This window comes from Macrobrachium nipponense, chromosome 2 (assembly GCF_015104395.2).
Source record: "Macrobrachium nipponense isolate FS-2020 chromosome 2, ASM1510439v2, whole genome shotgun sequence".
Taxonomy (NCBI): Eukaryota; Metazoa; Arthropoda; class Malacostraca; order Decapoda; family Palaemonidae; genus Macrobrachium; species Macrobrachium nipponense.
The window spans coordinates 120,649,654-120,677,211 of NC_087201.1; the positions used below are offsets into that span (position 1 = coordinate 120,649,654).

At 40.8% G+C, this 27,558-nt stretch overlaps 1 protein-coding gene across 1 annotated transcript; it reads right to left on the reverse strand.

The window, feature by feature from the left end:
• Positions 1–290: 290 nt before the first annotated feature.
• Positions 291–25,423, reverse strand: LOC135221509 (serine/threonine-protein kinase haspin-like). Its single transcript, XM_064259240.1, has 5 exons — positions 25,385–25,423; positions 25,172–25,255; positions 24,419–24,560; positions 22,988–23,173; positions 291–376 (listed from the first exon to the last, which is right to left on the reverse strand). The coding sequence occupies exons 1-5, from the start codon at positions 25,407–25,409 to the stop codon at positions 334–336; spliced, it is 480 nt and encodes a 159-aa protein (XP_064115310.1). The 5' UTR covers positions 25,410–25,423; the 3' UTR covers positions 291–333.
• Between the last annotated feature and the right edge of the window lie 2,135 nt (positions 25,424–27,558).

A 27,558-nucleotide genomic window follows, 5' to 3' on the forward strand; every position in this document is an offset into this window, starting at 1 on the left:
TATAACAAAAAAGTCATTGGCATTCTTGTGTATTGAATTTCAAGAGATGCTAACCACATGATTAGATGTATAAAAAATAACTGGTTTGTATACAACTGTAGCTTTATTCTTTAAAATGCCACACTTATGGAGCTGAGTACCTACTCCAATAAAAAACCTTGCTGATGAGATAGAAATTTAAAAAAGTAAAGACTATAAGAAAATTCAAAGTATGTTAAAAGAACTTGCCTTTTTTTTCACTCGTGAAAAATATCCCACATGGCAACAATATCCTGGTGATAGCTTCCCTTCACACCAGCAGTTCAGAACATGGACAAAGTTCTCAGTCCAGTTTTATTTTGCTCTTCTTTGGACTTCCTGAAGATTACTAAGTTCCCTGTTTTGAAAGAAAAGTTAAAACCATTTAAAAAGTTAATTCTCCATGTAATATAAGTTTTTCATTTGGGGGTGGGGGGTGCTAAGGACACATCCAGACTTACTTAAGAAGAGAACTATGAGAAATTTGGTTTCCTTAAGTGTTTATGCAGGTTTTTATTTTCCATGATATGCAAGGCTTCAAGAATGCCTTACATATCATGGGAAAAAAGCCCAGCATCAACAATGTTATGGAAACCAAATTTCTTTTGACAACCATCATGAGAAACATCAGTAATCAGTCAGTACCAAACACCAAGAGAGAGAGAGAGAGAGAGAGAGAGAGAGAGAGAGAGAGAGAGAGAGAGAGCTAGTTATCCTAACACCAGAACTGACCCCAGAAAATGTACTATTATCCATACCCTGAAGCAAACCATTGTGGTACTTTTCCAAGAAGACTACTTTTTCATATGCAGAACAAGCCTTCGGTCTTAACAATAGGATATTTCCAAGCACTAGCTGGTAACCGGTTAAAACAATCAAAGGAGCGACTACAATATCCGCAGGGTGGACGATTCGATTTTCGTTGGAAAAAAAATCTTAAATTAAGTAACTAAATGTATAAATGCATATTTGGAAATGAGTAAGGGGAAACATTATAATTGCTAATAACAATGGTTTTGTAGTTGACCCAGTGAAAATAAACCCTAAAAAAATGATATAGTTATGATACAATAAAGTTTGTTCATACTTACCTGGCAGATATATATATAGCCGTATTTTCTGAGTCCGACAGAATTTCAAAAACTTCCGGCACACGCAGTGGTCGGCCAGGTGGTTAGTACCCGCTGGGAGGCGGGTATCAGGAACCATTCCCATTTTCTATTCATATTTTTATTCCCACTGTCCCCTGAGGGGAGGTGGGTGGGTACTTGATTATATATATCTGCCAGGTAAGTATGAACAAACTTTATTGTATCATAACAATATCATTTTGTTCATGAAACTTACCTGTCAGATATATATATAGCTGAATCCACCGTTGGAGGTGGGAAGGGACAGAATAGAAGGATTTTGGGAAACAAATGCATGGAGATGATTTACATCTTGGTTCCACCTGTCAGCATAGCTGACTTCGTGATTACTGTCACCCAAGTCTGCTTCTGCTTTACTAGAGTTTGCCACGCAGGTAGAGACCTATATAGCTGGTGCACTCCCAGATGATCTGTCAACAGGGGCGTGACCACAATGTGACTAGACCATATTGACCATACTGAGGGCTAAGAAGTAAAATAAATAAATAAATATATATATATATATATATATATATATATATATATATATATATATATATATATATATATATATATATATCACCACCTGACCAACCTAGCCAAAGTTAAGGTGTTTTAACTAAGGCTTAAGAGTTAAGAAGTCGCCATTGGCGGCGACTAAAAACTACAAATAAATTAAGAGCTCTTCCTAACCATTTTCTACAGGATAGGATGAGTGGTACTTCTTGCCCCCAAGATTGTGTCTGCAGACACGTATGGCCCTAGCGAGCAGAAGATCTCATATGCCGTCTTCACTCCCGCAGGGAGTGTGAAGCGAACATAGAGTTGCTTCGCTAAAACATGGTACTCAGGATGTTACTGAGTGCCATGCTCTGTTGAAATGCTTCCGAGGCCGCGCCCTCACCTCGTGAGCATTCAGATCAAAAGATTTCAAATCTTTGTTCAAACACAATGAAAGAGCCTTTTTTTTTTTAAAGAACTCCTTAACAATAAAGCCAGGGTGTTCCTTGATATGGGCAAGTCTGGCCTTTTTCGGAACACTGCAGATTGTCCGAAGGACTTCGACTTTCTTTAGTTTTATGTAGATAAAACTTGAGAGACCCGACAGGGCACAGGACTCTCTCTGGCTCTTGCCCAATAACTTGTGCCATCCCTTGATTCCAAGCTCCTGGCCCAAGGACTAGACAGGTTTCCATTCTTAGGCCACAACGGAAGGCTTAGAGAACACACCGCATTGTGTTCTCTAAAGCCAAAACGTCTGACGATGGCTTAAAACCTCACTAACCCTCTTTGTCGTATCTAGAGTGGTTAAAAAATAGGCCTTTCTGGTCACGTGCAATAAGTTAACAGAAAGGAGAGGTTCGAAATGCTTTGACATCAAGAATTTCAGACGACGTCTAAGTTCCATTTGAAAGCTTCGATCTGGACATGCACAGTCAGTCCGTCTGTGCTAAAGTCAGGTGACCGACCAGGTGACCAGTCAGACGAATCAAGGACAGCCAGGCTGTACTCTGAAGACTATAAGGCACTATTCTTCGCTGAAGGATGAGTGTCTGGACTGCCTGGGGGGCGATTCAAGCTTAAGCAAACCTTGGGGGTGTATCAACGCAAGCAACAATCGTCCGTCAGCGAAACAACTCATGAGCCAACTCCTGACTCGAGCTTCTGGTGCCAGGAAAAAGGAGCGCGGAGCAAAAAGGCGATTCAGACCCGAAGGACGAATGCCTGACAGTCCGACCTGGTCTCGTGTTACACGATCATCGGGGGTGTATCAACGCAACCGACTTCGTCAACAAGAAACTCAGGGCTACTAAATGCCACCTGATCTCTCACGAGTGTCTGACTCCGAGAAAACAGGTGAGACAAAAAGTAGATGGAGAGCGAGTTTCGAGATTCCACAGACCTCAAAGATCGTGAAAGGGTTTGTTATTTAACAGATGCAAAACTCTGAGCCCAAAGGCCGTCAACAACATATTTGCGTATTCTTTAATATTTTGTGACGCCAGCTTTATCCCATTCTTCAGACAGAAAGGGAAGACGGAAATCTTATTCCTGACAACATCTCGATAGTCTGAAAGTAGTCAGACTCAGAGCAGAGAGGTTTATAGGTACCTTTCGAAGTGAGGCTGTTAGAGTAGACCGACTCTCTCGGAAAAGGTCCTTGGAAAGTGAACTAGGAAGGACGTGACCTCTGAGAATCCAGGATCTTGAAGGCTGACATGGGGCGATCAGCGTCATTGTCGCTCCCTGTGACGTCATAAATCATCTTATTACATTTCCTAAGAGTTTGAAAAAAGAGGAAAAGAGACTAAACATCCATCCCCGTTCAATACCATAGGATGGCGTGTAATGCTACCGCTCCCGGATCGAGAATAAGGGAGCAGAGTATATGAAGCCTCTTCGTCCTCAACATAGCGAAGAGATGTATGAAAGGACGTCCTTAAAGTCTCCACAACTCTCAACATACTTCTAATCAAAGATTCCACTCGGAAGTCAGTAGTTGCTGCCGTCGATCGAGAAGATTCGTACAGACTTTTGCAATTCTGTAACGAACCTCTTGAGGATCGTTACGTTCTACGCCTGTTGTCATAATAGGCTCTTTCTCGTAGACTCGAACAGGGACCGAGAGATGATACTTCTTAAGATATGAGAGAGCTGTGGAAGTGTCCGAGTTGATCTGGACCACTGGTTCCAAAAACTCATTCTTCGAGGACTGGAGGGACGACTGAATTGCTTCCAATTCTTTCAGATTATGTGCCATGACATCTGAAACCCTCTCCAGATGCCTGGCACCTTCTCGCTATCACCTCAGGTGATACTTGAAGCACTGAAAGATGTTCAGAATCATTTCTAGATCTTGGATAATATTTCAGTTTTCCGATAGGAAAAAAAAACTGTAGAGGTCTGAATTGCAGTCTATTCAGGGAAACAAACTTCTTCAGGAAGGAAATTGTCCCCAGCACGCTCATCCATTCCCTCACCGAGCATGCTTACTTCCCTAATAAGGCTGCGCTTTACCTAAGCAGGAGAGCATATAATAGCGCAATGTCGCGGTAGACTCGTAGTCCTATTACAGTGCAGTAACGAGCACCGAAAGAAAGATATATATCTTTTGAACATAGTTACGCAAAACGAAGGCAATGTTTATTAATGCATGTTAGAAATCCCCTAAATCTTAGGCTAAAGTCCGTGATTGTAGGGCAGAGATACAGTTAGTCAGTCAATCCCGCAGGAGAGAGAGACGTAACCGCCCGCGCAGAGATACGGTTAGTCAGTCAATCCCGCAGGAGAGAGACGTAACCAACCGCGCATGACAGCGAACTAGCTGGTACTGGCTCCGTCGTTGGAGTTCAGTGACAGCAGCTTACGTTCGTTGTCTCTAACTCTTATGCCTGGGTTGCCAGCTACTCTATTCTACGAAGGAATAGGTCTTATTTTTGAGCAGAAAGAGACTCTCAAGCTGGTATACTTAAGCGAAACAGAAAATGCTAAATATAGAGCTGCGTTTGTGTCGTCATAGCACTACCATAAAACGGTAAAAGATAAATTGGAAACTCCTGGAAGGCTGCAGGGAGTACCAATTAAATGCCCTTAAAATAATAGACCTCTCGGTTGCCATCCGTAGAGGTAACTACAACATGCGTATATGACTTGAACCAACCAGTAGTAAAATCACGCAAGGCAAAATATGATATTGTTATGATACAATAAAGTTTGTTCATACCTACCTGGCAGACATATCTATAGCTGAATTCGGAAATATAGCTACATATATATCTGACAGGCAAGTTTCATGAACAAATCGTAGAGAATCGAAGCGGACAGCTCGAGTCTATTTCTTGTACGAGTCTGCGATTGATGAAAGAGAGCTCTTCCGAATCTTGTTAATAAGAGCTTATCCGCTTACGCAATATAAAGTTATTGAGATGTTTGTCAATGAGAACTAACCCATTTACGGGACAAAGAGCTTCGGCAGCGTAGTCCCGAACAAGGAACTAACAAAATCTATCATCTGAAAAGCCCTTTCAGATGGACTAAAAAGCTTGCAAATTATCCTGGGAAGAGGAAGGAACTCTCCAACCAGCTTCCTCTCCCGTATCACAACGAATGCCTGCTAACGCTTAAATTTATTGGCAGTATGGCAAAGGAAGTCCTGTCTTGCGCTTTCCTAAAGAGCGTCCTCTTGATGAGTGCCTTTGCAAGAATCCTACTGAACGTTGTCGAGCGTCATGACGTGCAGGACGTCGAGCTTTTACATACCCCGTAGCTGCCTTACCGCAAAGTCTTGATAGCGGTAGAGCAAAAGAGATCTTCCCTTGAGCTTTCCTTAACTCCATCCAATCCTGGACTTTGCGAAAAGCAATATAATTGACAGAGACTCTTGAATTCACGGAAACCCCGTGCCTTGCTGGGTTTCGAAGACGAAGTTGCCTGTTCACTTTAAGCTTCCTCCGAAGCAATGGTTTTTTTTTACTTCACATTCTTTGCAAGGTGAGGTAGAAGGGATCACCGAAGGTATAGGTTAAAAATCTTTAGGCCCAAATCTGCTTGAAGAGTTCAACAGAAACGTTCAGCCAGGCGACACACCTGGCGTGCACTGGCGCATGGCGCACGCTCGGCGTCCACTGGTGCGCGCTCGGCGTCCACTTGCAGCGCGCTTGGCGTGCACCCACGCGTCCCGTTCAAGCCGAGCGTCAAAAGAAGCGTGCAGAAAAGCGTCACGCTCCTGACAGGCGTCAAAACAAGCGAGAGAAACTGTCTTCAGGGAAGAGTGAGACAAATCTTGGAGAGAAAACCGACTGCACGAAGCAGTCTCAGGAGAAGGGTTTGATCGTGTGAAAGATGCGAGGGGCGAAGGAAAGCCTTCTTATTCTCAGTACAAGCTAGGAAAAAAAACGTCCGCAGCTCAAAAGCGTCCTGCTACTATGACTTCTTTTTCCTTTTTTGGAAAGACGTACACGTGTTCAGGCGACGTTCGCCTTCTTACTTCTCACTGCCACGCATGACAAGAGAGAGAGAGAGAGAGAGAGGACGTGAAGCGTCCTCTTCTATAAAGCTTCTATATAAAAGGCGCGAGTCCTTCCGAAAGCTCCAACCCCTGCGCAGGGAGGACGCTTCGGAGGACGAGAAGCAATCCTTCAGGATTCGTGCATGTGCACGCACTTTGGCAGCCTAGGAGTATCTTCAGGTCTGGCTGAAGGCACCGTCAGATCCGGTGGGTTCCTCGTAACCCTCCTTCGGCTTTCGAATGCTCTCTCCCTGTTCCTGGGAGTCCAGCAGAGGTCCCGGCCTAGAGGCGAAATAAGGCCGATCTGACGCACCCTCCACTACACAAGGGGCACTGTCACTGCACTTAGCCACTTCACTTTTGCTCTCTAAGGCAAGCACTTTCGATTCTAAGTTACGAATCGATACAGTATCAGAGAAAAGGGCATTACCCTCTACAGACACTATGGCCCGTAGGCAACAGTACAGGGTTAGGAGCAGCAACTACAGAAGGGGCACTACACTTCACAACAATGATTGGAGAGCGAGTACTTTAGATTCCAAGATACAGATGGAATCTATAACGTAAAGGGCATTACCTCTCGCAGACATAAGCTCACAGCCCGTAGGCCATACTACAGGGTTTAGGCAAAATAAAGTCTACAGGGAAGTTAAGGCAGTTCACTACCCTGACTTTTGTTTACTGATTAATTGCATACATACGAATCATACATTCTTCCTTTAACGGAATTAGACAAAGTCTCACACTCCTTACATGACAAATCTCAACAAAGAAGAAAGACCCGTACCCCTCGTGCAAACCAAGTGCGGATCTACCGAAGCTTTCGGTAGCCACACCCTATCTTTGCAGACAACACCATCTCAAACTAGCCTAACTAAATTCAGATATCTTATGCAAAAATGAATCAAATTCAAATCAATTTATGATAGCGTATGCCTAGCCACAAATCCAAGTAAATAAATCAAAAGACAATTAGGATACTTAGCGGCAATGAAGTTTCAAAATCCTAAGACGGATGGTACTGAAACATGGTGTTTACAGTACGGCGACAGAAAAAAATATGAATAGAAAATGGGAATGGTTCCTGATACCCGCCTCCCAGTGGCGGGAATGGGTACTAACCACCTGGCCGACCACTGCGTGTGCCGGAAGTTTTTGAAATTCTGTTGGACTCAGAAAATACAGCTATATATATATATGACAGGTAAGTTTCATGAACAAAACATCAAACGGTAAAGGAGGACCCAGTTGGAAACCGGGGTTTTTGGGTGGGGGGAAACGGCCTCGGACTTTCACAGCGCCCGAAACTCTCAATTTCCGGTTTCGAGACACATAAATGTACATATTTACGGTTTTGTTAAGGTTGACCCTTTACTCTGAATACAAAAGTTTGACCTCTTACTCTGCATACACGTTTGACCTAGGCTAGCCTAGGACCCCTTACTTTGTCTACATGTAAAAAGACAGACTAGCCTAAGCTACCACTAACCAACAAGAAATTAGATGCTAGGACCCCTTACTTTGCATACATAACTTTGAACCACTACTTTATATGTAAACGACAGACTAGCCTAGGCTACCACTAACCGGCATTACTGTTAAATAAAGGCGTTAACGGTGATTATGTTTATGTGTGGTGTCAGTAAGGCCGTGGCGGAACAGGCGCTTATCCGCAAATTTAAAGATTCTTGGCAAACTCGGTGTGTCCTGGCAAGAGGTAATGTTGCGCTGAGTGCGCTAGCCACAGGGGTTACAGTAAGGCCGTGGCGGAATGGCGCTTCATGCCTTATCCGCATATTTAAAGATTCTTGGCAAGCTCGTATGTTCTGGCAAGAGGTAATGTTGCGCTGCGGGCGCTAGCCACAGGGGTTACAGTAAGGCCGTGGCGGAACGGCGCTTTGTGCCTTATCCGCATATTTAAAGATTCTTGGCAAGCTCGGTATGTTCTGGCAAGAGGTAATGTTAAGCTGCGCACACTAGCCACAGTACATACAAAAGGACACAACTAGCCTAGGCTATAAATCCCCTCATAACTGTAACCACTAGCCTACATGTAAAACGACAGACTAGCCTAGGCTACCACTAACCAACATGAAATTGAATGCTAGGACCCCTTACTTTGCATACATAACTTTGAACCACTACTTTACATGTAAACGACAGACTAGCCTAGGCTACCACTAACCGGCATTACTGATAAATTAGTCGTTAACGGTGAATATGTTTATGTGCGCTGTCAGTCAGGCCGTGGCGGAATGGCGCTACACGCCTTATCCGCAAATTTAAAGATTCTTGGCAAGCTCGGTATGTTCTGGCAAGAGGTAATGTTACGCTGAGCGCGCTACCCACAGGGGTTACAGTAAGGCCGTGGCGGAACGGTGCTTTGCGCCTTATCTGCATATTTATTTAGATTTCTTGGCAAGCTCGGTATGTTCTGGCAAGAGGTAATGTTGCGCTGAGCACACTAGCCACAGGGGTTACAGAGAATTAGCCACAGTACATACAAAAGGACAAGACTAGCCTAGGCTGTAAATCCCCTCATAACTGTAACATTAAACACCTTACTCGTTCTGCTACGGCCTTCGAAAAACTAATTTACGTACAAATGGCTGCATCATTCATGTTCCTACATGCCCACCGTCGGGCTGATAGATCTGTTTGAACACGTGCTTCAGTACTGGCTTCGAACTAACTGAAACACTAGTTTAGGTAATATACAACTTACCTTATTCAAATTTCAAAGTCGCTGCTGTCCGACAACCATGAAGGCATCAGTCTCGGCCTCTTTGAAACAGGTGGGGGATCACATGCCTCGCTGGTAGAAGGTCCTGGTCTTATTGTTTCGGACCGGGAAATCAAATCTGAGATGGGGGATGTCGGGCGGCTTTTGAGCGGATAGGCACGTTTGGTCAAATTCAGAAACGCCCGAAATAGACATGGAATATCTTGTAGATACCGCTTCTGGATACAGTATGTAGAAAAATAGCTTTCGTAAAGTTCTTTCTGCGTACCGTGTCTCGGTAGCGCACTCCGTTTAAGAACACGCCACTGCGATTCTATAGTGTTCGTGTGTGCATTCGGGTCATCCAGGCTAACAAAGTTAACGCTGTGGTTCACGACATTATGCTCAAAATAATGATCCTGGACTTTGCTGTACGCCTTCCAGCAATCAGATACGATTGTGGTTTCTGGAAGTACATTATCAAGCAACACCGGAAGCAGAGTTTCGGCAGAACGTTCAGGAACCACCTTGAAAAAGGTCTCACGTGTCTGTACGTCAATGCCACCGAACACCCAAGATCCGTCCACCTTTCGGCCACAGTTGTACTTCCGTTTCCCAAATTTAGATTCATCGATCTCAACAATATGACCAAGACCACCGATTTTCTTATTATCAGAACACAGGATTTTGCAACATATATCCCTACAAAAATTATACCAATCCACCATGGTGTTAGGTGCTAGAGGCATAACAATATCCCTTACAACACACTGTGGGGTTTTCTTAGTGAAACAAAATATTAACCCTTAAATGCCAATTGGACGTATTAAACGTCGACGAAAATTGTCTGTCGGGTGCCAAACCGACATATGGTACGTTGACGAAAATGTTTTTTTTAAATTCACGGAAAAATAGTTATAGACCTACTAGGCGAAAACTTTTGAAACACGCGGCTTGGGGGATGCTGGGAGCTCACGAATCAAGGCATTGTTTTGTTTACAATCGTTACCCAGGCATGCAAGCGCAAATTTCTTTCTTCTCGCACGAAAAAGCATCATCGACACATCTCGGAAATTATTTTGACATAATCTTTGCACCATTTTATATTAGCCATTACATGGAGTATTAAATATAAAAATGTGCACAATTTCATGTAGATACAACAAAAAAACAACTCATAGTTCTAGCTTTTATCAGTTTTGAAATATTTTCACATAAATAACGATGTGCCAAAATTTCAACCTTCGGTCAACTTTGACTACCGAAATGGTTGAAAAACGCAATTGTAAGCTAAAATTCTTACATTCTAGTAATATTCAATCATTTACCTTTATTTTGCAACAAATTGGAAGTCTCTAGCACATTATTTCGATTTATGGTGAATTCATGAAAAAAAAAAAAAAAATTTTCCTTACATCCGCGCGGTAACTCTTACGAAAAAAATCAGAAATTATCGTAATGTTTGCACCATTTTAAATTAGGCGTTACATCAAGTTTTATATATAAAAATGAATGTGCACAATTTCATGTAGAATACAACAATAAACAAACCATGGTTGTAGCTTTTATCAATTTTGAAATATTTTCATAATATAAAAACATAAGTGCCAAATTTCAACATTCGGTCAACTTTGACTCGACCGAAATGGTCAAAAACGCAATTGTAAACTAAAACTATTACATTCTAGTAATATTCAATCATTTACCTTTATTTTGCAAAAAATTGGAAGTCTCTAGCACAATATTTCGATTTATGGTGAATTTATAAAATAAACTTTTTCCTTATGTACGCACGGTAACTATTACGAAAAAATCAAAATTTTTTTGTCAGATTGTCGTAATGTTTGCACCATTTTAAATTAGCCATTACATAAAGTTTTATATATGAAAATATGTGCAATTTCGTGTAGAATGCAACAAAAAACAATCCATGGTTGTATATTTTATCAGTTTTGAAATATTTTCATATAAATAACGATAAATAGAAAAAATTTGTCCTTCAGTCAACTTTAACTCGACCAAAATGGTCGAAAACTGCAATTGTAAGCTACAACACTTACAGTCTAGTAATATTCAATCAATTACCTTCATTTTGCAACAAATGGGAAGTCTCTAGCACAATATTTCGATTTATGGTGAATTTTTGAAAACAGCTTTATTTACATCCGTGCGTTACGGATTCATGCATCATTTTGTGATATTTTCTCTGTGTTGCCTTGATCATTTTACAATCTGTTATATAGCAGAATGATTGCAATTTAGTGTACAATACAAAAAAAAAAAAAAAAAATTAGCTCGTTAGCTGTAACCGTTTTGCTCGCAGCACAATTTGTATACAATTATATAAGAAATTTGTTTTTGCGCTGTCATATATCACAATATTTATATATGATAATTATATTTTTTTTCATTTCTAATGGTTACATACTAAACTTCAAGCAATGACAAAAAAAGGAGCCAAAAATGAACTCTTAATCTTAAAATCTAAGTGCTGTGATTTTTTGAAAAAAAAACATCTTTTCAGCTTCAGCGCTCACTCGTGAACGCTGCCAGCATACTGGAGACGATTTTTAAAATACCGCTTCGGGGTTTAAGGGTTAATATAATACGTAATTGTTTCTAGGGACAAACGTGACTTTTCAAAAAATGACCCGTGCCGAACTGATAACTTCTTCCCGCCCTTGCTGTTTGTTTACAGCGCCGCATGTATATGGCCTGGCCTGTGGCCTTGCTGGTCCCCATCTTTCATGAACCCTTCGGTTTCCTATGTTGCGTTGTACATAACCCCGAATAGTCCCCAAGTAAACCTTCTCTATACAACCACTTCATAAATTCATCATTGTTGTGTACACTCTCGATCACAATACTAACATACAAATGGGTACAGTTATCAAACTCATCTGCTGTTACACTTTTAGGGAATAATACTTCGTGTGTTCTATCCATGACGGCAGTGAACAACAGAAAGAATGAATTCTGTGAGAGGAGGTATGGGTGTATGAACATATCATGGGACGCGTTTTTATTGGTTGCAGGAAGTTAATCCATGTCCTTGGGAAGCCCTGGTCGAACCTGATACAGGATTGGTTTGATTTAAAATTCCCGCAATGGGGGTGGTCCGACGTACAGCGCCTGACTGCGGCCATCTCAAGAACTACGGGAGCTCCAACCGGTGTGTCACCGTTCCCATCAAGTGGGTACTTAGAAAAAGTTATGTTTCACAGGAAATATCGGCAGATGGCATTTTGGAGTAAATTGGTCAGATAAGTGACTTTTCGGGTATATTTTGGAATTCTGGACAACTTTTATTCTATGCATTTTGTTATTTGGGGTAATAGTTTTGGAAGTGTAGGATCTGTCCGCGGATCTGTAAACTACCCCAATCAAAGACTGTAAGCAAGGAATCTGTGAGATCTGGCAACTCCTGCATGTATGAGGTGATAGCTGGTCAGAGGCCGCTCACTGCCTCATGACATATTTAACCGTCTTGGAGAGTAAGACGTATCGCTTTGCTCTCCTTCCAAGCCGGTTCCTTTCTTTCAGTTTGTTTGTATGTGTGTTTCTGCATTATGGATTCTACCGAGTCTCCACGGCCTCGTCAACGCATGTGCCTGGGCATTCAGGGTTTTCCTTGTTCAAGGCTTTTAGCTGCTGTCACAGATCCACATGTACCGGAAAGTCATTCCTGGCCTAAGTCACAGTGAAGTGTGTTTTATAGGAAGAGGGAACATCGTAGAGTTTCGACTCTTCCTTCTTGGGAGGGTTTTTCTTCTCATTGGATGGCCAATTTGGCATCTCCCTCTCCCGTGATTGCTTCCCCCTTTGACTAGTGCAAGTGTGCCTATCTCTTCCCTTTTCTTCCATTGATTCGTCGATGGAAGTATCGGGAGTTCCACAGGCTGATGTTATGTTTAATATAGGCCCCTCTCCCTCGGGTTCTCACTTTATACCCGAGAGGGAGGAGGCTACGCCATCTAAAGCCTTATTTTCAAATTCAGAGTCATCCAAGATGATGGCTGTTTGGGCGTTGCTGGGGCTACGGGTTCACCTTCCTTAGATGGACTGCTGTCACATTTCTTGGAGGCTCATACCCCTCCCCCTACCCCTATAGTAGTCCCGCCTCCTCTACGTTGGATCTTGCATGCTGCCACCTTGAGGAACCCAATCGTCATCATCGAGGCTGCCTGGGTCACATCTCATCACTTTGCCAGTGAGGCCTTCAACCAGCTCCGGCCTTAGAGGTGTCATGACGTCACTCCCAGAGTCATCTCAGCCTATGACATCAGATGCGGTGGCCGCTCATCCTCCAGCTGTGACGTCACCTCTTCCCAATATGAAGTCAATGTCTTCTCTTGCTGAGCCGTCCACGGCTTTAGTTCAAGAGGTCTACAAGAGACTGGACTCTGTTTTGCGAGAGTGGAGTTTCTCTCCTTCTCCTCCTGTTCCTGCGCCATCCCCCCCCCTCGCTGTCATGTCAGACGTTGGAGGTTCAAGGACTTCGTGGCTTCGTCGTTTTCGCATGAAAGGAGTGCATCACCTTCTTCCCTTCATGTTCTCATGCATGTTCATGTTCATGCAAGTGTGAGAAGTGTTTCTCCAATATACCCCACAAGGTCATGTTTCTTTCTCTATGTTTCATGTTCATGTTCAGGAGGCTGGCAGTGGAGAATAGTGGAATAAGGCATCCTCCTCTTTGATACGTGACTGTGTATCACTGGTATGTCATAAGAGTAATGTACCTTCGTCTTCCCTTCACAGCTGTGTCTCTCCCTCTCACGTACGTGTTCATGCCAGTACAAGTGTTGAGAGCATAAGAATGTTACAACATATTCCGTTCGTGAATGCGAATCATCCTTGCAAGTACGTATTGACGAGGTCAGGGGTGACACCTCTTTGTCTGTTCCTGAACCAGTTCGTCGCACAAAGACAATAAAGCATCGATTGAAAGATCGAAGGCTGCAGATGTGAAGGTTGCTCAAGCTTCATCTAAGGATCCTTCGCTCAGCAAGAATGAGGCTGAGGGTCGGAGACATGAGGCTTCATTGGCCTGTGGACGTGGCTTCTTGTTCTCCTGAAGAGACCTTAGCCTTAGGAATCCATCTCCTTCAGGTAGCTCTCTTCAGCGACATTCCTCATCCCGGGATCGTAAACAGGGTGCTTCTTACAAGCCAGTAGCACTGTTTGAGTCAGGTTTCGTATACAAGTGTCACTGTGAGATGAGTTCGAGAACCTTCGGTCTTGGTGTCTTCCGGTTTTTAGCCTTACATGCCAATCAATATTGTCCAGAATGTTGGGCTTCCTGGGGAAGCTTGTGTTTTAGGAATGGTATATTTATTTCATGCTTAGTTTTATATATATATATATATATATATATACACATAGTACCTCGAGATACGAAAGGCTCTACTTACGAAAAACTCAAGATACGAAAGCCAATGCGAAAAAGTTTACTGCTCTACATACGAAAAGTTTTTCAAGATACGAAAGGTTGTTGCTGTAAAGTCCCGAGATTCGCCCGGACCACCGAGAACAATTTTAAAACTCCCGCGCCGCCAACTGAGTAAACTCGCCACCATCCTCACCCGCTCTCCCATTGGTTCCTGATGCTAGTCACCCCATAAGGTCCTGCTCTCCTATTGGTCAGCACCTACCCCTTGACTTTAAGTATTCTATTGGTAAAAGGTTGCTGTAAATTGAAAAACTTATTCATGCAATACATTAAAAAAAAAAAAAAAAAAAACATTAGGTAAAGATAGAATAAAGAATAGAAATGAATGGTTATCATACTGTTTGGTAGTTTCAGTAGTTGAAGAGAGATAATGAAAATTTATGGCTTACTGTGTAAAAGTGATTGCTTGGCGATTGTTCGATACTATTAAGTGCTGGATGTAAACAGATGTTTGGAAGCTTTTTTTTTTGTTTGTTTATTATAGTTAATGGTTACTTAATAATTATTTGAAATGAGTACATGCAATACATTTAAAAAAAAAATTGTGAATTAGATATCAGAAAATATAGAATAAATCAGTCTGCCAACAAATAGGTTATTTTTTAGAATTCTTCTTCTGTTTTTATTACATTACGTTAGTTATTACGTATGTTTCATTACAGCTGTCAGTAACTCGGTATCTCCATTATGGTAAAGATAGAATAAAGAATAGAAATGAATGGTTATTATACTGTTTGGTGGTTTCATTAGTTGAAGAGAGATATTAATGACAATTTATGGCTTACTGTGCGGTAGGAAAAATGATTGCTTGGCGCTCGTTCGATACTCGTAAGAATGTAAACAATCGATTGGAAGGTTTGTTTTTTCTTTGTTTGTGTATTATAGTTAATGATTAATTAATAATTATTTGAAATGAGTACATACTGATTATTTATACATTTTATTGGCATATTCTAAGCTTTTAGCTCTTAGGTTTAGATGTCAGGAATCATAGACTAGGCTACAGTAGCAACCGCTAACATAGACTAGGCTTATTGCTAAGGGACATATGCTCAAGTCCTAATATATGCAGTAAAAATGGGGTTGAACATTACATGCAGTTGAATATTGCTCAAGTATGTACAGTATTTTGCCTTTTTGGAGACATATTTGCCTTTTTGGAGACATATTTCTTCCGTCGTAACCCTAGAACATGTGTTTTAGGCCTGGAAATATAATTTACTGGGGTATTTTTGGAGGGCTTGGAACGGATTAGCCATTTTACATGTAAAATGTGTTCCAAGATACGAAAAACTCATAATACGAAGGCCGTCTCGGAACGGATTAATTTCGTATCTCGAGGTACCAACTGTATATATATATATAATTTTTTTTTTTTTTTTTTTTTGTGATAGCTCTCAGGAGTTTTTTCTTCTGTCCTTGTCTTTTCAGGTGTGAATGAGTACCAGGTCAGCCAACCAACTTTTCCCCCTTTCAGAGTTTGCCTCTTTGGCTATTTGATGTTCTGTTCTGCTTGCATAAGACAGGTGGTGGAGCTGCATAGGCAGTGTCCTATTTGCTGTAAAAAGCAGTGTCACCCTGTATAGTGAAAGGTTGATATCTTTTAGTAGTACTTTACTGCAATCATATGGAAAACAGATTGAGAAGATAAGACTTCTTGATAATTTGTTTAAGAGGCATGAAATCGGTAAAGAACACATAAATTATTATTTCCATGCTGTAGGTAATAAAGTGAGGAATAAGCTACAGAAAACTGATGATTTATACTAGGTATATTCTATACTTCTTAAAGGTTTTAATTTTTGAGAACATAAGTAACAAAATAGTATGATAATCTAGTGTCTTGCAGCGATTTATGAACATGGTGAAAGAACTATGACAATAGGCAGGTGATATTGTTGTTTGTGTTGACGCTAATTGATTGAAGTCCCTGATGCTGTAAAGGGTAAGAAATTACTATATGAGTGGTGTAATAAATAATATATATAATATATATATATATATATAATATATATATATAATATATATATATAATAGTCGCGAGAAAAGTCTTTACACCAGTGCATTTAGGCAAACGCATACACACGCGCACCTTCTTCGACCTGTAAAGGAATGCAAAAATTTAGTAAAGATATTGAAATGGTGGTGTCAGTTTTACCTTAGGACTTTCTAGTATTTGGTAGCAACCAAATTTGTTCTCTTTAGCTGCCTTCAGCCGTCCGGGGAACAAAACCTTTCAATGAGGTGCTGACAGATCTCTGGTTCGATACTGTTCCAAGCAGCGATGATGGCGGCTTTGAGTTTCTCGATATTGGAGCAGTCAACCTTCTGCAAACGTTTTTTTAATGATCGACCACAGATTTTCTATGGGACTAAAATCAGGGGAATTAGGGGGCCAGTCACTTAAAAGCTCCACACCACAATCCTGCAACCAGTTCCTAATCAATGGCGTTGTGTGGCACCGTGCGCCGTCTTGCTGAAGAATTGAAGCACCTGTCTTCTCAAAGCTCCCCTCTAAATATTCATTTAGCACAACGTAATAAATGTGCTGGTTCACTCGTTCATTATTTTCAAATATACACAATTCCCCAACTCCCTCATAACCCATAGAACCCCATACCATCAAAGTTTTGGGAAACTTTTCACGAGGACGAATAAGTTTGTCACTGCACTTGTTAAGGCGGGGACTTCGCCAAACTTTCGTTGAGGTGCTTGCCGAGCAATGGAATGTGGATTCGTCAGTGAACAACACTTTTTTCCAGTTATTAACGTCCCATTTACCAAATCTATGAAAAAAAAACTTTCGTTTCTTAATATGGGCGTCAGTTAGCTTGCTCTTCTTAGGAGCCACAACACTCTTGAATCCCAACTTGCATGACAAGTACGTCTGTAAAGTACGTACTTTACACTTTCCTAAAATTTCAGGGTTTTCTTCCCTGAATTGACGAGCGCTGTGTGAAGGATTAAGCTCTGCTTCCCTTCTCAGTAGCGAAATAGATCGTTCAGACAGCAACGGGGGCCTCCCAGAGCTTCTTGGCGGTTGGGAAGAGGTACCTCTTTCTTCCCTGACGCCTTGTACCAGCGCAACAATGTTCTGAACTGTTCGACGCTTCAAATCCCGTCTGCCGCACAATTTCAGCGGTATTTAACCCACTAATTCAAAACACTGATGACCCTTACACGATCATCCCTAGAAGTATAAAGACCCACCATTACGCATAAAGGCACAGGGATTGGCAACACAAGGGCAACACCACGAGGACGAACAAATCCTGACAGGAGTGCCAGCAAAAAAAACCGACTTACACCACGGCTAATGACTACTGATCAGTTATTGTTTCCTTAATCAAGGACACAGTGGAAACAATAAAAGGTGCCAATTAGTCATTTTTTCTCTCAGGCATTTTCCGTGACTGATATGGAGGATTCTTTAAGACGCTGAAAGTCTTTACGCAGCCTTCAGGGGTGCAAAGACTTTCAGCGCCCACTTTATAATATATATATATATATATATATATATATATATATATATATATATATATATATATATATATATATATATATATATATATATGATATATATATATATATATATACACACACACACACACACACTGTAGGGTCCACAATTACGCGAGAATTTGGTTGATCCACGGCCTTGCAGAACTGGAAAATCCCAGATTTCAATACACATCTTATGGGAATAATTCCATTAGGGCAGAGGCAAAGAGCAACTTACTAGTCACACTTTTTTACTACCCATTTTCAATACTTTCTATGTACAATACTGTATTTTTTCTAATATGAAATTGTTCTTATGGTTAAACAAAACATTAACAAGGTTTTAAAGTTTTAATAACTTTAAATTTTTACCACAAAACAAAGATTTGATCATGTATCTCAAGTAACATGCTTAAAGTTTTGAGACCAAATTACAATAGGCTAACCTCTTTTCCTCCTCTTTATCTATCCCATCTTCTTGTTGTTAAAAAAAGTAAAAGAGAATGCTAAAAGTATCGTTAGCAATGTGTAAACGCATACAGCAGAAACAGCTGATTCGCTATGAACAAGCCGAACCCAATAACAACAATGGTTTGCTTGCATTTCAACCATCGTATTATAGTAAAAAATTACGTAGTTATGTTACAAATGGCGTTAAGTAGAATACAACTCATACACAGTGTTCCCCCATATTTGCGAGGGATGGGTACCATACACCCCCGCGAATAGCTTGATCCCGTGAAAAGTTAGAACTCCCCTCCAAAAATGCTTATATCTGCCGATCTTGAAAGTTCAAATACCAAATGTATTATTAAAAGCATCATCCTACATCAAATATACCACTGAATTGGTATTATTAATATAATTTCAAAGTCATCTTAAACATTTTACCATTAGAAATATATATCAGCCAATAACAGAGAGAGAAGAGAGAGAGAGAGGAGAAGAGAGAGAGGAGAGAAGAGAGAGAGGAGAGAGAGAGAGGAGAAGAGAGAGAGATAGAGAGAGAGGAGAGAGAAAGAAGAGAAGAAGAGAAGAAGAGAGAGAGAGAGAGAGAGAGAGAGAGAGAGAGAGAGAGAGAGAGAGAATAACTCCTTACAATATCAAAAGATTGAAATGAACTTCTACAGGCAACACTTCTTCCCCTCCCATAAATACATATATCTTTTCCAGAGAAGAGAGAATGAGAGGGCTGAACAAGTATCTGTTTGCCTGTCTATCAATTCTTTTGCTGAGAGAGAGAGAGAGAGAGAGAGAGAGAGAGAGAGAGAGAGAGAGAGAGAGAGAGAGAGAGAGAAACACCAATTGCATACCTTATGTAACATCCTACATCAAATTTACCTTAAATCATTATCATATTACTGTATTAATCTTAGAGATTGTATTAATATATTTCAAAGTAATCTTAGACATTAGTACCCCTAAAGGTATTACGTACATACATATGTACTTCTAACACTTGCAGCCAGGAGAGAGAGAGAGAGAGAGAGAGAGAGAGAGAGAGAGAGAGAGAGTTGTCCTTACAGTATTTAAATGAGTGAAATGGAAAGATTATTGTATTTAAAATACTCACATATGAATTTTGTAATAACAGTTATAGCATTATTATTATGCATATGATAGTATTATTATTGGAAAATATTAATAATAAATTTATTACATACATGTACCATAAAAATGATCTCATCTCAGTGAGAGAGAGAGAGAGAGAGAGAGAGAGAGAGAGAGAGAGAGAGAGAGAGAGAGAGAGAGAGAGAGAGAGAGAGAAATTGTATAAAAACCATTAAAATCGTTGACCATTATATGGCACTGCACCCCTACCCTGTCACATTACTTGACATATTTGACAGCTTCATGAGTTCAGAGTGTCTCTGGAGTTGAGAGAAGGTAAGGAAATGGATACAGAGAAAGATGTGATTATATATTGTATAATTGTTATTGGTATTTTATGCACTGTTGAAATATGGTGGGTGTCCTATATATGGACAGCATATGGTTGATTCTAGAAGGTGTCTGTTGATGTATTCAAGTTGTGTTGTGACATCATAGGCTGTGACGTCATAGACAAGATGGCGTCGGCGTCGGGGGGATGTAAACAATAACATGGGGCAGTAGAAAGCACATGCTGGTGGTGTGTGGTTGGTAGGGGAGAGCTCTCTGTCTGGTAGGAGTTTTTGGGTCGTAAGTCTTGTTGTGCTTTTGTTCTAAGGTGATTTCTGGAGTATACTGGAGTTGGAGAAAGCGTACAGGTGGGTAGATTCTTCATTTGTGTAGAAAAAAGGGGTTAAGCTAGGCTAAAATTCAAACTGGTAGCAGTGCGAGGTTGATCAAAGATGTCTGGATCCGACAGTGAACAAAGGGAGACTACTAGATGGAGAAGGGAATGTCCCAGGTTTAGCGGGATACAAGAAGAATACAAAGAATGGGAAGGTCAAGCCGAAGATTGGCTATTGTTGTATGGAGAAGATACAAAATACCTGGCGATAGAAATGAGAATGAGCTTAAAAGGGAAAGCCTGAGAGCTAGTGGAAGCATTAGATAAAGATAAACTTACTGGTACAGAGGGTCCAAAGTTAATCCTAGAGAAACTAGATAAAGCCTATCTAAAAGACTCGGTAATGGAGAATTACGGCAGAATAAAAAGATACCTTCTAATAAGATGAGAATTTAGTGAAAAGATGGCAGACTATTTAATTAGATACGAGAAGGCAGCATCTGAGTGTGAAAGAGCAATGGGGAAAGGCACGCTTGCCTGGTAAATTAATTCTCTTTATATCAACCTCCTACTACAGAAAGAGATTTCTGCTGAAGAAGACAAAGGAACAGCTATAGGAGATTAAACCAGTGGACGGCAATCAAAAAAGAACCATAACTCCCCTTCACAAACTCTACCATGTAAGGTACTGGTCCCAAGTCTCTCCAAGCATGCCAGGAGGTTTGCAACTGTCTATCTACCAGAACCTGAGGGCTGCACTTATCCCCAAAAGGTATAAAACAAGACTGTACCAATAGATACTCCCTTATCGCCTTAACCTAAGCAGCATAAGCAGACAGAAGCAAAATATTCTCACTTCTTCCAAACTGAGTTAGTATAAGCATGAGAACATTAGTCTGCAGCATCAGAAATGAGTTAAAACTCTCTCCCTCGCTAACTCACGCTGGCGCCAAAACCTTAAAGCTGGCTTCATTAACTTGCTGGGTTGGCGCCTCCACCTGTCTAACCTGATGCGGAGAAGAGACAATATACAAGGTAGACTGACACTCAATTCAGCATGTCCAAAGCACTAGTCAGTATCAAAAGTTACGAAACATGCTCTAATTGAAGGAGAGCTTAGGTTCTCTTCTCCAAATATGCCCAAACAAGTGAGACACTACTCTCAATGTGGCCTTTTCCTCAGCTAAATGAGGATATAGCGAAGCATAACGTTGCAGCAAATGCAATCAAACTGAACAAGTTTCTCTAATTCAAACTCCTTTTCTGCCAGAGGTTGACAGGTGGAGACAGCTGCCGACAAGAGGCAACACCTGGCGACAAGAAGCGAAACTTGTCAATAGGAGGCAACAGCAGCTGAGTACTGTATCGCATCCACGACTTCATGAAGGGGAGCCAGTCTTAAGTAACTCACTCAAGGACTCGGTTGCGTCCACACAAGTCCAAGTCCACTGCGGGAAAGAAAACAAAGTGCAAAAGAAAATGGGAAAAACAGGAAAGTTTGGGAGGAGGAGGAGAAGGAGTTACAACAACTCCTGCCTTGTCCAAGAGTAAATCAACACAGTACAGTCTGTCCCTGGTTATTCGCTGATGCGGTTTTATGGGGCTTGTCTAGCGCCATAAAATCAAAAATTTATAGCATCATAATGGGTTGAGAACCGGTTATCAGCACCGTAAGTGCCATAAATCGCCGGGTTTCAATTAATGTTGGTTTTCGCTTATCAGCGCACCATCAGGAATGAAACCGCCCCCTCCCGCCCCGATAACCGGGGACTGCCAGTATTTGAAAGCATTCCCATACGACATATTAGAATGCTCTGAAACTAGAATAATGTCTAGCTTGGAAAGAACCTTAGATACTATAAACATTGTAGATTTGAGAGAACTAGTATATTAATCGAGGCAGTAGGAAGACATTTGCCAATAGCCGAAGAAAATACATGCAAAGAACAAACAATTGCATTTCGACAGAGAAAGAGGAATAGGCTAGCAGACTAGAATTTAGAGATTGCTTAAACTGTTGACTAAGTCGACGTAATATCAGAACAAAGTAAGTAAAACTCGCTACAGACATTAATAGCTCAATAAAACTGTCTATACCTAAAAGTAGGTATATTAGAGAGCACAGAACCCCATTGCCTCGAGAACCGACCCAGTTCCCAGGTAGCTGACTCTTTCGCTAAGGCACACTATTGCAGGGCAGTCCAGGCTCTATCTACTTACAGGCGTGGGCACCAACACCTTACTTCTAACAGTGGAACGTGAATAAGAGCGCACAATATGAAGGTGCAATCAAATTGCTTAGCAGGGATAGCCACAGATGAAGGAACACTAGGTGGGAGAGAACTGACAGGTTTAAGTACTGACCTAATCATTGGTTTTGTAACCTATCAGCTTCCCTTTTTTCCTCTATCTGACATATTCAGGCATAAAATCCTCAAACCAATCCCCTAGATTCCTCACATCTAGTTCCAAGATCACACTCTGTACCTCTGATGCTCTGAAGCCTGTACAAACCGAATGTTGATCTACTTCAAATTCCAACATCCTGCTTACAACAAAATCATTCTTAAAATATCCTGATATTATTGATTTTGCTTCCCACGGACGACATCCAAGGAAAACGAAATTACAATACCGTGAACAGGTGCAAAACAGTCAAACTTTATAGAATATCAGCAATCGCCTAAGCTCAATGGCGGCAAAGAGAATTCTGACGAGCTAAAATATTCGAAACACACCTAGAGGAGAACAGGTGAACCAGAAGTCATCCGGGCAGCCATTTGATTTTTTGTTTGAATGTCAGCTCACCTAATCAGCGCGGCGACATACGCTAACTTTAACAGTAGGTAAGGTTCATCTCAGTAAATAATGATAATATAATAGTATAAACAACACATTCTGCAATTTATCATTTAAACACAAACATGTTTACAATAATACTTACAATGATATGATGATTTCTGAGAGGATTTCACTAAAGTGCTTTTGAGGTTCTCCATTTACTTCAAAATCTCCTTCAATAGGCATAATCTTCAACACAGTGGCACCATCCATGTTATGAGGATTGGGTTTTGTCATGAAAACCTCACCATATACACCCTCACCAATCTTTTTGCAACAACTCAGCCGGCTACAAATTGAAGAAACAATATAATTATTGAGAGTTGAATATTAATAACACAAATAACATGCATCCATACACACCATAAGATTGCAAAAAACTAATAAGTTTATATATTTCTACTGAAGCAAGCTCTTTCTATGACTACATGCCTGGTAAGGCAGAAAAAGTTGTGTATAAATGCAATAAAAACTTCTGCCCATATAGATTTATCATTCCTTCATACTGTCCACACACTGTAGAAGTATGGCAATCACACGGGCTGGAAGGGCAACAGCATCAAACAGATAATATAAAAATTGCTCACATTCCTCACAGATAATGGTGATCTATTTCTATGCCCTTTAGCTATCTCCTAACTAGACAATACTCTATCCCACATCCTACATCACAGGAAAAAAAAAAGGAGCCTCTGGTCACATATTACCAATCTAGGAATACCAATTATAGTGTATGGAGCATAAGGCTGGATGAAAACAAATTCCTTCCTCTGGTGAAAATCTCTTGGCCTAAGTATCTCAATTTGCTCAATCTTGTTAGCTACATCAATTCTACAGGTTAGTGTTACATGAAAAGTGAATCCATAAAGTGCAACAGGGAAAAACTTGGGTATGAGAAAAAGAAAAAAGCCTAGCTAATTCAGCCAGGGCTACTATCTTTAGCTAAGTATCGATAATTAGATTAAAGTAGTTGCCATCTGATGTTCCAACCCAAAAAGACGGATAGGGTTTTCAATAATTGGATTTAAGTAGTTCCCCTTTGATGTTCCCAAGCTAAAAACAGGGCTGGGGATTTTTATAATTAAATTGAAGTACAGTTGTCCACTAGGAGTTTCAATAATTAGATTTAAGTATTGTTGTCCTCTGATGTTCCCAACCCAAAAACAGGGCTAGGGCTTTTGATAGATTAAGTATAGTTGCCCTTTGACATTCCCAACCCAAAAAAAGGGCTAGGGGTTTTGGGAATGCATAAAGAAGTATAATATGCACTGACTTGAAAACATTATACAAGACTTACTTGAAAAAATATGACTGCAATAATGATGATGATAAGGAAGGTGAAAGATGGACAGAGAAGCACTAAATGTATACTAATTTCATTTTCTGTGAAACCGTGCCGAAGAATGAGAGCATTTGACCAATGAGATGAAGGTTCCTCCAGTGATGAAGTCCTAGTTGCTCTAACCAGGAATAAAGCCAATGCAAACAGATCTTAGAGGATTTATCAACTTTCAACTTATGATTACACTCATACCTTTCTGTAAAACATTCTGTGATAGGAACAGGTTCTGTTTGACTGCATAATGCTAAAACATGTCTCTGAGGATCTTCTAAAATGCTCTGACTCAAGTATTCTCCTTGTTGGTTATAATACCCTTCCTCCTTAATGGAACTCCCTGGAAAAAAAACAATGATACAACTAAATCCCTGAACAGAGATAAACATGTCCACAATATGACAGCTGCCAGTTATTGGTGGGGGTCCCATTCCTGATGGTGTGACGATACCCTGGTTATCAGTGCTGATATGGGGATCAGTGTGGATAACTAGAGATCAACACATATCAGCTCCAAAAATCCAGTCATCGTACCACCATCACTAGAAAAACACCATAAAATCAGATTGCCTATAACTGGGGACTGCCTAATTTTTTGGTTAAATTTGCCTATTTGCGGCATTTTTCACCGAGAAATATTCATAAATTACTGTATTTTCATATAATTATTGTGACTAAATGCACTTTTTGTGATAAAACATAAAATACTCTGGTATAACCATTTTTAGCTTCTTTGTGTGTGTTTTAACTATCAAAATAGGCAGTTCTAAGCTCTTTAAGAGGGGTTCTAAGTACTATTCATGGATTTGAGCTATTCACAGTGGGGGGAGGGTGTCTGGTACCCATCCCCCCAGGAATACAGGGGTTTACTGTAGTAAATAGCATTATAAGTTAAACTGAATAAAATACATTAACAATAAAGAACAGCACACAGTATGTAGCTGCACTCACATGAAGCTTCAAAACCTGATGTACTAAAATGTGTTATTCTTCTCCTTCCTATTGACATGCGATGGACAGTCTTGCGTCGGATATCTGTAAATATTTTAATATAAGAAAGCAATCACAGCAAACATATCTACTTCTACTCAGTTACATGATTAAAAACACAATAAATATTATACAATATCATACTGTACAATTAGATGTCATGAAACTATTTACCTCCAAACTGGTCAGATCCATACATAGACGCCTGAAAAAGAAAAAAAACTCGGTAAGGTTTACTACAATAAACTACAGTAATTCAAGTAACACAGCCAACAAAATATGAATAAAACCAATCATCTTGCCATTTCCACAACACAGTGGTACCTCAGGATACGAAATTAATCCAGTCCGAGGCGGCCTTCGTAACGAGTTTTTTGTATCTTGAACCGCATTTTACATGTAAATTGCTTAATTCGTTCCAAGCCCTACAAACCTCAGTAAATTTTATAATAAAGCTAAATTGACCAATAAACAATGAAATACAACAATTTGGACCATTCAATGCCTAACTTAATATGTACTACATAGTACCTGTAAATAAAGTGTATTAGTGTACAAGGTATACAAGAAATACTGTACGTACATACGTACATATGTAGTAAAATGTGGAACCTTACCTTTCGAGTGAGGTTATCTCCGAAAGTGGCGACAGAGGAGGAGGAGAAATGGCAGAAAACTTGTACGTACACTTAACTTACGAAACATTAAAAAATTTCAGGAAACATTAAGACTAAACTTTAAGAAACACATTAACAAATGGCACAAAACCCTAACACTTAACTTTACAAAAAACTTAAAATTAAATTTTTTTTTCTTTTTTTTTACATTTTTTTTTTTTAAATTTCTAAGGCCTCTAAAAAATAACTATCCAAGGAAGATTGCTTTTGCCTGCTTTTCACAATGTTCCTGAAACGACTCAAGCAAACGTCATTAAACTGCACAAGCATACGACCTGTGTAAGCCTTTTCGGGGTGTCTCTTTTCTACAAATGATTGCACCTTATGAAAAGCACCTAGAGCATCCTTAATTTCTGCCGTTCTCATAGGGTCGTCCTCCTCCTCCTCGCCGCTGCTAGAGAACTCTTCTTGAACGACATAATGTTGCATGGCCTCCAACTCCTTCAGGTCATCCATCGTAAGCTTCTCTTGGTGCTCCTCGAAAAGGTCATTGATGTCGTCCTCGTCGACGACCAGCCCCATGGACTTGCCGAGTGCAACGATCTCGTCAAGATCTGGTTGCGAAACAGTTTCAGGATCGTCAATTGTTTCTGAATCTGCACCAACTTCACTAACATCGAATCCTTCGAAGTCTCAGGTGGATACGGCATCAGGCCAGAGTTTTCTCCACGAAGAATTCAAGGTTCGCCCCGAAACCTCCTGCCAAGCTTGATCTATGAGTTGGATGCATATGACAATGTCAAAATGTTCCTTCCAAAATTCACGCAAGGTGAGGTTTGTGGCATCGGTGATGTCGAAACATCTCTTGAAAACATGTTTCGTATACAGCTTCTTGAAGTTCGATATCACTTGCTGGTCCATGGGCTGAAGGAGAGGGGTGGTGTTAGGTGGAAGATAAAGAACCTTGATGAAAGAATACTCTGCTAGGTTATCTTCCTCAAGGCCAGGAGGGTGAGCAGGGGCATTGTCCAACAACAGCAGACATTTCAGAGGGAGGTGGTTCTCTTCCAAGAATTTCTTTACTGTTGGGCAGAAACACAGATTTACCCACTCGATGAACAAAAGTCTCGTTACCCAGGCTTTCGCATTAGCCCTCCATATCATCGGAAGCTTCTCCTTTAGGACTTTGTGGGCCTTGAAGGCTCGAGGAGTCTCCAAATGATAGACAAGTAGGGGCTTCACCTTGCAATCCCCACTGGCGTTCGAACAAAGTGCGAGCATAAGCCTGTCTTTCATAGGCTTATGCCTGGGTAGCTTCTTCTCTTCCTCCAAGATGTAAGTCCGAGGCATTTTTTTCCAAAAAAGGCCAGTCTCATCACAGTTGAAGACTTGCTGAGAACTATAGCCTTCCTTGATCGTCATCTCGTCGAACGTCTTAATAAAGGCTTCGGCCCCTTTCGTGTCCGAGCTGGCCACCTCCCCATGCCGCACCGCCGAAAGGATCCCAGTCCGTTAACGGGATTTTTCAAACCACCCATGAGAAGCCCTGAAGTCTGGGGTTGGCGTTGATGTCCCTTCTCCTCTGTCGTCTTCGGCCTGGGCAATCAAATCGCCGAAAATAGCGCTGGCCTTGTGGCAGATTGCCGTCTCGGTTATTGTATCGCCAGCGATTTCTTTGTCTTTTATCCAGACAAGAAACAGCCTCTCCATCTCATCGTGCATGTGACTCCT